At 41.0% G+C, this 10,890-nt stretch overlaps 1 protein-coding gene across 1 annotated transcript in view; it reads left to right on the forward strand.

Annotated features, from left to right (window-relative positions):
- Positions 1-310: 310 nt before the first annotated feature.
- The window catches only part of LOC138947724 (uncharacterized), a 100,950-nt gene continuing 90,370 nt past the window's right edge, over positions 311-10,890 (forward strand). The window contains exons 1-3 of the mRNA XM_070319263.1: positions 311-624; positions 7,453-7,521; positions 10,480-10,755. Of these exons, the coding sequence (XP_070175364.1) occupies positions 609-624; positions 7,453-7,521; positions 10,480-10,755 (361 nt within the window). The 5' untranslated portion in view covers positions 311-608. The remainder of the gene's footprint in view (positions 625-7,452; positions 7,522-10,479; positions 10,756-10,890) is intronic.

Genomic DNA, 10,890 nt, shown 5'->3' on the forward strand with positions numbered 1-10,890 from the left:
CGTGCGTGCGTGTGTGTTCTTGCGTGAGTGCGTATGTGCGTGTGTATGTGTCTGTCTATCTGTCTGTCTGTCTGTCTGTCTGTCTGTCTGTCTGGTAATCTGTCTGTCTGTGGCTGTCTGGCTGGCTACTTATGAATATCGTTATTTCAAATAGGGGCCTATGTCTCTGCTCCAGTAAGTGACCCCCTTTTCGTCCCAACGAGAACGGGTCAAATTTCAATATTGTTGTCGGTGGAAGCAGGCTCGTTGTCAACTCCCTCTTCCAAGGTTATTTATAGCATGTACACTACACGCAACCCAGTGTACACTTCACGACACAAAAACAGCGAATCATTCATAGACTCATGACAAAACTGTTTCACCCGTCGTGGTCAGGAAATACCGTCTCGGCAGACTCAAACCCACGAGACCGGCGTTCACCAGTCTCGGCGACACGCCCACAATTGTAGCGGTGACTTTGAGACACCCCGGAAAAGAGACGAACTATAACTGTCACTGAAGACACTCACATACGGGTACATACGACACCCGGGAACGTCTGCCGTAGTCTACTGTGCTGTGTTCCATGCTGGATTTTAGCCGTGCTCACATATTCTTTTATCGGCGGCATGGCCAGCTTTAAAGGTAAAGGGAATTCATTTTATTACGCTTTGACATTTGCATAGATTTTCTTCGGTTCGCTTTCATTCTGCGTGGCTTTTTCTCTGACCTTAATTGCGATCCTGTGTTTAAAAATCAGTGCGGGTTAAATTCCACAACACTGATTGTATTGAGTTTGTTGTTTGAGGCAAGACATAGACATAGAACACTTTATTGTTTGAGGCAAGACATAGACATAGAACACTTTATTGTTTGAGGAAAGACATAGACATAGAACACTTTATTGTCCCAAGAAGAGAAACTCTGGCGAGCATCGGACAACATACAACATAAAACGTAAGAACATAAAACAGTAAAATTGTAATACAAAAATGTACGGCTACCGGCTTGATTTCACCATCGAGGCCACTGTTCCAAATGAAGTTGGAAAACTCAACGTTGAATAATTCGTGAACAATTTTAGACAGAGAAAAACCACGGGACACAGACAGTTTGTTTCCTTACTTGTAATTTGCACCTGTGGATTGGTGTGGGTGAAAAACTCTGTTTTGGGACTATTACGCTCATTGGATTTTGACAATTTTCTTCATGAGCGTTCATGAGCGTTCCTGCGGCTGTAGAAAAGAAACAAAGTGATACAGCCTGAAACTTTTAATCAATGGCCAAGCAGAAACAGAAATGAACGGAACATCATTCGTGTTTTTAGTCTGGTAAAACAATTCACATCAAAGGATATGATAAGAAATTTTTAAAAAATTAACACGAGAGTGCTACGTTGTATTGTATGATGGATTTGTAAAGCGCCATGCGACTGTTATCTGGCGGTGAACAGCGCTAAAGAAGAATGTTTTATTATTTAAGCTATTGAGACATCCCAGTGCACTAAGGGATTTATAGAGCAAATTCATTATTGAACGAAGCGCATAGTTTCTCCAGTAATACATAAAGTGACACAAAAATTGTGATGATGTATCCGCAGGAACCCCAAACATTTTCCCTTTAAGCGAGACAATGAAAATGACAAGACACTTTGGATTGTCGTTTGAGAGACAATGAAAATGACAAGACAAGACATTTTGGATTCTCGTTTGAAATACAACGAAAATGACAAGAAAAGACACTTTGGATTGTGGTTTGAGAGACAATGAAATGACAAGAAAAGACACTTTGGATTGTCGTTTTAGAGACAATAAATACAACAAGACAAGACATTTTGGATTCTCGTTTGAAATACAACGAAAATGACAAGAAAAGACACTTTGGATTGTGGTTTGAGAGACAATGAAAATGACAAGACAAGACATTTTGGATTGTCGTTTGAGAGACAATGAAAATGACAAGACACTTTGGATTGTCGTTTGAGAGACAATGAAAATGACAAGACAAGACATTTTGGATTCTCGTTTGAAATACAACGAAAATGACAAGAAAAGACACTTTGGATTGTCGTTTGAGAGACAATGAAAATGACAAGACAAGACATTTTGGATTCTCGTTTGAAATACAACGAAAATGACAAGAAAAGACACTTTGGATTGTGGTTTGAGAGACAATGAAATGACAAGAAAAGACACTTTGGATTGTCGTTTTAGAGACAATAAATACAACAAGACAAGACACTTTGCGAGACAATGCCAATGCTAAAACCAAATATATGAATAGACTCTGTAATTGTTATAAAATCAAGTTTTGAAAAATTGCACATGCTTATTGTCATAAACACCAGAAGGTGTTCTTATCAGCTACACACAAAAAATGCTAACATCAAATAAAAACAAAGGGATAAAGGAAAAACTTGAAATCTGCGAAGAAACCAGGAAGCACTTGAATTTTGACAGGGGTTGCAAGAATGCTTTGGTATTATTAACAATGCGTTATCAGTAATCTCAGCGTGGTGTGTAGCATTCTTGATTAGCATCTGTGTGTGTGTGTGTGTGTGTGTGTGTGTGTGTGTGTGTGTGTGTGTGTGTGTGTGTGTATGTGTACATGTGTGTATGTGTACGTGTGTGTGTGTGTGTGTGTGTGTGTGTGTGTGTGTGTGTGTGTGTGTGAGTGCGTGCGTACGTGCGTGCGTGCTTGAGTGCGATCGTGCGTGCGTGCTTGCGTGTCTGTCTGTTTTTCTCTAAAATGGCGTGTGAACCCCCCTCCCTCTTTCCTCCAGTGGTCCATGTGAAATAAAAACAGTACCCCCTGTTTAGAAGTGATGCTGTGTCTGTTAAAAACAGTTCCACAATGTAAGCTGAAGTTCCCTTGCAAGCTGAAATACGTCGTTGAAGATTGTTGTTGGGTCTCCTTGGAGAATACCCCGTTGCAAAAATAACAACTTCAAAAGGCAGTGAAAGTGACGAGCCTGTTTAGCGCGGTAGCGGTTGCGCTGTGCTTCATAGCACGCTTTACTGTACCTCTCTTCGTTTTAACTTTCTGAGCCGCGGTTCCTGATTCCAAAAACATATAGATATGATATGTTTGGATTAAAAACACGCTGAGCGTGTTTTTAATCCAAACATATCATATCTATATGTTTTTGGAATCAGGAACCGACAAGGAATAAGATGAAAGTGTTTTTAAATTGATTTCGAAAATTTAATTTTGATCATAATTTTAATTTTTTTTTAATTTTCAGATCTTATTTTTAATCCAAATATAACATATTTATATGTTTTTGGAATCAGAAAATGATGAAGAATAAAATGAACGTAAATTTGGATCGTTTTATATTTTTTTTTTGTTTTACAATTTTCAGATTTTTAATGACCAAAGTCATTAATTAATTTTTAAGCCGACAAGCTGAAATGCAATTCCGAAGTCCGGCCTTCGTCGAAGATTGCTTGGCCAAAATTTCAATCAATTTAATTGAAAAATGAGGGTGTGACAGTGCCGCCTCAACTTTTACAAAAAGCCGGAAATGACGTCATCAAAGACAATTATCGAAAAAATGAAAAAAAACTTCCGGGGATATCATACCCAGGAACTCTCATGTCAAACTTCATAAAGATCGGTCCAGTAGTTTACTCTGAATCGCTCTACACACACACACGCACGCACACACACACACACACACACACACACACACACACACACACACACACACACACACACACACACACACAGACACACATACACCACGACCCTCGTCTCGATTCCCCCTCTATGTTAAAACATTTAGTCAAAACTTGACTAAATGTAAAAAAAACACGTGAATTATGAAAGCGTGAAAGGGTGTAGAAGATTTTGTTTTCCGTTTAAACGTCTGTTTTGCACGTCACTGTGTTTAAAGCCGCCGTTGTTTTGTCAATGAAGAATAGAAATCGTGAAGATTGCATTTCAAAGCTCTAAGGATATATTTCACAACTCTTTTGTTTCGATAGGGCGTGTACCATTTACTGCGGATTTGGCGGCAATTCATTATGAGATATCATGTGAACAATGTGACTGTGGTCACACCCAAGAAACAACATTTGATACGCTACTTGGAATTTGAGAAGCAAGGGCAAATACATGTACGTCAATGGTATTCGACTGACGCGAAACTGGGTCAAACGTTAATTAACCTACTTTCGCCGAGTCCGTTGTGACCTTAATCGCTACTAAGAGCTGCATTACGATGCATTTTAGGCTTGACTCTTCTTTACAACACTCCCTTTATTAACTATTAAAAAAAGTTTGGCTTTTACTTTTAACAATCCACATTTTACATGAAGCTTAAACCCATTCACTACCTCGATTTGTCAGACATTGACATTGGTTTTTGTTACCCAGGTGGGTATAAATGAAAACTCGTGAAAATGATGAAAATCCACGTTGTTGGGATCGAAATAGAAACGTTATTTTGTGTCCTTTTGACAAAAGTCACCTATATGCACCATGGCTGACACATTCCATGGAAAAAACCGAGGTGCTTTGGCCACTTGTTCTGTCTGAAAGCAGCCGCTTACTGAACACATCTTGCCCATGGTTGTTGGTAGCTACCCATTCGGTTAATCCCTCACAACCCCCATGTGACGTCATACATCATGACGTAAGCCATGCTGTGTTTTCAGGACTGTCACCACAGAGTTATCGCTCAGAGCACACTAAAAATTAGTGACATTTTTATTAGCCGTCAAAATGGTGCAGATCAACTACTCCAAACATGATATAAACACTGACATTTATAGCGGGTTGATAAGACAAACTTGGCATTTATGGGCACGTTACGTCATCCTTGACTAAGTCGGGGACTGGCTGCTTTGAATCCGCGGTTCTTTGGACTGAACAGCTGACAAGACAGCGAAGAATTTACAAAATCAACCAAGCAAATAAGTGGGTGGTAGAGGTCTTGTTGTATTCAAGAAGAAAGGACATTTTTAGGTTCAGGTATACCGTGAGGTTTCCTTTGCCTACGCTGCAACTGTATATTTTTCTTTTGTCTAAAAAACACAATCCTTGCCTTGCGTGTTTTCGTTCTTCGCTGTAAAATTTAAACCAGTGTTCTAAAACTACAGATGCGTTTTCTAAGACAGGGCATTCAAACTCTGAACAGGGAAAGAATGAAGGAGAAATGCGATCTTTTGGCATTGTTGTGCCGCTGTTTCTACTTGGTAATTTAGACGCAGGTAAAATCCTGGCCCACCCCAATCACATTGCCCCGTATTCCACCTACTTGTCACAGTACAGGCACACAACAGGATAATACTTCTTTAAAAAGTTTTGATTCTCATGATTCCGTTTATTATGACTCCATTATATTCACACCTTGGTGCGCGCAGACTCGCTCAAACGAAAGCGCGCACACACACGCACGCACACTAACGCATACACATACCGACGCGTGCAAGCGGCAGACTGACAGATACACCCATGTAACGAACAGAGAAAGGGAAAGACAGACAGACAGACAGGCGGAAAGAGAATTAGAGAAAGAGAGACCGTGAGAGGCAGATAACTGCGAAAGACTTAAAGTGAATGTTTCAAGTTAGCGTCATGAGGTACATGTTACAGGTGTATCTTAATTCTTCGCCTTACGCGGATACTATTGACCTGAGCGTTGTGGGTGGGTTTCTGGTGAATATGACTAAGTTGAAGAATTTGGGTAATCCGTATTGTTTGAAAAAGCAACACAAGTGTGCTAATAACTAAAATCAAAGTTACCCAAGCCACTGGTTCTCTTCTGTGCTGAAGTTTAAAAAGTTTCCTTTGCTATCACTATGTCTGTCGCCTGTGACGTTACGACAGAATTTATGGCCCTTGCTTTCACACCTGGGGAGTGATCCCCCTTTCCCGACCAATGCGCAGGACACAGTGACTTTCTTCCTGTGATCTCTGTACGAGGCAGATTCCACGACACCTGCATTGTTCAAATAAGTTCCGTGACGTATGCCAGTCACGACTTCGTGTTTCTGTACTGCGGATATGGTAAATTAAGAAACAGTGTCCTAAATAAATCTCACTATCATCAAATAACCAAAGGGAAGTAAGTGCGGGTAATCTTGAACTTTAGCGTGTTAAATTCGTAGCTCAGAATCCAGTGACATTCTTTACTTATTTTAGATACAAGTCCATGTAAGCAAGCCAAAGAACATTTGTCGTGAAATTAATTGACGGATTGAGCTCCAAACTTAAGCATCATTAATTAATTTGGTTGTTCAATCGACGAAAATGCACCGTAAATGGCGTACGTTGTCAACCATGGGACATCATTTACACGAAAGAGTTGTCTCCCTTGTTCGCTCATACGGATAATTCCTTCTTTAACCCATGTAAACGAAATGCATTCGTACAGTTCATCGGAGTTCATTCCGTAACTTCAAAGGGATCTAAAATGACTTGTTATGATTACAAGTGCAGGTTCTACAAATTTGGAGACTTAAATGCCTCTGAATTATGAGCTATGAATTTAACACGTTCAATGGTTCAAGATTACCGCGAGAGTTATATAAGCCTATACGGAACCTTTCTCCTGGCAGCTGAGAGAATAACAAGCATTGAAATGAACAAGCGACTTTCATCCTCATCATTCTCACTATCATCGGTACGCCATGTATATGTCCTCTGAACACAAAAATAAGCAGAACAACAAGACACACACATATTGTACTTACGTGTTTACGAAGACGATGCAAACCGCAATGTTGGACGATTCCACCCTAGGGTCTTCCTCGGGAATACAAAGCACGAAACAAAGCGGATCAAAGAAGAGGACAGACAATGTAACAGCAATATCTACATCATGACAACAAAAATAAGGTTTACGAAATAATATTAAAAATAGGGTTTATAAAAATCCTGACAACCAAAATAAGGTTTTCTGAAATGAATCGACTTTTCACCACTATTTTTACCTGTGTTTCGACACGCTGTCGCAGTTTGCAATGTCTGCAAAGTTTAGTACATTGCATCAGCTTCTTTGAAATTGCATCACTACCCTTGAGTTTTAAGCCGCGGATAATTTGAATTTAGCAGAAGCGTTGTTGATTATTTAAGAAAGTATAATTTACTGTGTGTGTGTGTGTGTGTGTGTGTGTGTGTGTGTGTGTGTGTGTGTGTGTGTGTGTGTGTGTGTGTGTGTGTGTGTGTGTGTGTGTGTTGCACTTACCTTTAGTTGGTTACACATAGTAGCACGCATGACCATTATGGTCATTCTGAATCTCTCAGCGAGACAAAGTTTCAAGACCGCCGATCAAACGAATGCATACTGTATTTCTTATTTATCTTTTTATCTATTTAATTATTTATTCATTCTTTTTTTTTACATTCATTCATTCATCGATTCATTCATTTATTCATTCATTCACACATGTACATTCATTCATTTTTGTTACGATTTGGGCAATAGTCATATTTAACCATGGTGTGCTTGTGTGCTGTTTCCAGAAGATGTTGTGACCGTTATCCTACTCTTCAGTGCCATCGGTATCCATGTCTCATGCATTCAACAGTCAGGTGAGAGACTCACAGATAGACACACACAAATAAACACTAATAGAGTCAGTGAGACAGATAAACAGACGGATAGAAGCACATGCACACGAACACACACGCACGCAAGCACTCACCCTCTCGCCCCCACACCTCTCACCATTTCTCTGTGTTTGTCTGTTTTTCTGTCTGTCTCTCTCTCCTTCGTAAAATAAAATTTGATTTGATTTGATCTCTCTCTCTCTCTCTCTCTCTCTCTCTCTCTCTCTCTCTCTCTCTCTCTCTCTCTCTCTCTCTCTCTCTCTCTGCACCCTTCCTCTCTCACCCATTGCACACCGGTTCGACCGAAGCTAAGTTAAGAATAAACTCCTGTTGTGCAGCGGGTTAAAGTATTCCCTCATACCTCGGAGATATACCTTCACTCGCTCGCAGCGACGTCACGTGACGGAAAGAATGTTATCACACCATTGAAATGACATTCTTTCCGTCCCCTATAGGCGACGAAATAGGTCAAATTTTGTAAATCGACGCCGGAGCGGGTACTGGACCCAGTGCCGTTCTAGTGCAAGTGCACTACAAAGGCACTGCACCCAGTGCCGATAAGCGACAGCATTTTGTTCCACCATCTAAAATGTCACGTGACGTCGCTGCGAGCGAGTGAAGGTATATCTCCGAGGTATGAGGGAATACTTTATCCCGCTGCACAACAGGAGTTTATTTTTCACTTCTCTTCGGTCGTAGCGGTGTGTAATACCTCCTCTCTCTCGCTCGCTCTCTTTCTCTCTCTCTCTCTCTCTCTCTCTCTCTCTCTCTCTCTCTCTCTCTCTCTCTTCTCTTCTCTGGAGCTTGGACCACCTTTCAATAACGACCACCTGCCCATTACGACTCACACAAATAACTCCGAACGAGTTTTTCTTTCTCTATAATTCACATTTCCATTGTGACCACCTGTCCATCAAAACCACTGTTGCTCGTTACTTTGGGGGCATGGCTGTTACAGACAGGTTTAACGGTACCTATCCTCTTTAGAGAGTCGGAGTGGCGCAGTGATTGGAGCGCTAGCCTCTCACGCTGGAGGTCGTGGTTTGTCCCCCACTCGGGGAAAATCCAAATACCCGATTTTTCCGTGCGCTCTCCAGTCCACCCAGCTGGACATGGGTACCTGACCCTATTTAGGGCCGGGGAAGGTGAAGGCAGCGAGGGAGAGGAGATGGGCACCGGTGTAACACGACATTTTTACTCCACGAAAAATTTACTCCAGAGTAAATATTTCGTACGAAATTCTTACTCCGAGTACACTTTTCGTACGACAAAAGAACTCCCCAAGGCACGAAAAAATTACCCCTCCACGAAATTTTTACTCCCCATTTTTACATTTAGTCAAGTTTTGACTAAATGTTTTAACATAGAGGGGGAATCGAAACGAGGGTCGTGGTGTATGTGTGTGCGTGTGTGTGCGTGCGTGCCTGCGTGCGTGCGTGTAGAGCGATTCAGACCAAACTACTGGACCGATCTTTATGACATTTGACATGAGAGTTCCTGGGAATGATATCCCCGAAAGTTTTTTTCCTTTTTTTGATAAATACCTTTGATGACGTCATATCCGGCTTTTTGTAAAAGTTGAGGCGGCACTGTCACGCCCTCATTTTTCAATCAAATTGATTGAAATTTTGGCCGAGCAATCTTCGACGAAGGCCGGACTTCGGTATTGCATTTCAGCTTGGTGGCTTAAAAATTAATTATGACTTTGGTCATTAAAAATCTGATAATTGTAAAAAAAATAAAAAAATAAATTATAAAACGATCCAAATTTACCTTCATCTTATTCTCCATCATTTGCTGATTCCAAAAACATATAAATATGTTATATTTGGATTAAAAACAAGCTCTGAAAATTAAATATATAAAAATTATTATCAACATTAAATTTTCGAAATCAATTTAAAAACACTTTCATCTTATTCCTTGTCGGTTCCTGATTCCAAAAACATATAGATATGATATGTTTGGATTAAAAACACGCTCAGAAAGTTAAAACAAAGAGAGGTACAGAAAAGCGTGCTATCCTTCTTAGCGCAACTACTACCCCGCTCTTCTTGTCAATTTCACTGTCTTTGCCGTGAGCGGTGGACTGACGATGCTACGAGTATACGGTCTTGCTGCGTTGCATTGCGTTCAGTTTCATTCTGTGAGTTCGACAGCTACTTGACTAAATGTTGTATTTTCGCCTTACGCGACTTGTTATTACTTCCAGTAAAAATCTCGTACGCAAAAATGGGATGCGGGCGAAGGGATAATGCCAATAAGTGATCTCGTGCACACGAATGTCGCGCTACCCTCCTGGGGAAGCAGAACAAGACCGAATATACATTTGCGGAAAAGACCGAATATACATATGCGCCTAAGGTCGAATGAAAGTGTTTATACATTTGCGGATAAGACCGAATATACATTTTGCCTAAGACCGAATGTACATTTGCGGACAAGACCGAATATACATTGCAGCGGTGTTACCCACCCTCCTTCCACCCCTTCCACCACCAAGACTAACAGGGGACAAGGGAGTAAAAATTTCGTACACCTGGCATGGGAAGTTAAATTGCTCGTGTTGGGGTGAAGTAATTTATTCGTTATTTATTCGTCAGGGGAGTAACATTTTTGTACGAAATGTTTACTCGGAACTCACCTGTCTTGGGGAGTAATTTTCTCGTGCAATGGGGGAGTGCTTTTTTCGTAAAGGGAGTAACTTTTTCGTACGAAATGTTTACTCCGGAGTAAAAATCTCGTGGGAGTAATTTTCTCGTGTTACACCGCCCTCATAAAGCTGGCCCCAGAAAAGTTGAGACCTCTAACATCTCTCTCCCCTACGACCAGATGGTTATGGGAATACCTTTACCTTTACCTTTTATCATCTTTAGTGTGACTCTTGATGATCCCAAGCGTTCACTCATGGTAATCATATCTCCTTGAACTTTGATTCAGAATCTGAGTCTACCAACGGAATCTCCGCGGAAGAAGCAGACCTGAATATCGTCTCAGATCTCCGTGAGGATGGTCTGACCGTCGTAGACTGGGGTCATTTTTACAAACAATATGGCGTCTCCCTTCCCGTCGACCCCTTCGCCCTCACTTCCGGTGCGCGAAACAAAATTGGCGAGAAACCAGAAGCAGACGACTTGATCTTCTCTCCGGACTTTGGCCTCAGTCGCCGGAAGAGAGAGACTCAGGAAAATAATGATCCGATGTATTCTGGTGACGGTAAGAAGCAATTTAAACAGTGTGTGTTGTGGTTTTTTTGGGTTTTTTTTTTTGGGGGGGGTGGTGGATACGGAATAGAGCAAATAAAACGACAGAGATATTCGATATAAAGTCACCTTTCTCCCATTTCTTGCG

Source organism: Littorina saxatilis, linkage group LG14 (assembly GCF_037325665.1).
Source record: "Littorina saxatilis isolate snail1 linkage group LG14, US_GU_Lsax_2.0, whole genome shotgun sequence".
Taxonomy (NCBI): domain Eukaryota; kingdom Metazoa; phylum Mollusca; class Gastropoda; order Littorinimorpha; family Littorinidae; genus Littorina; species Littorina saxatilis.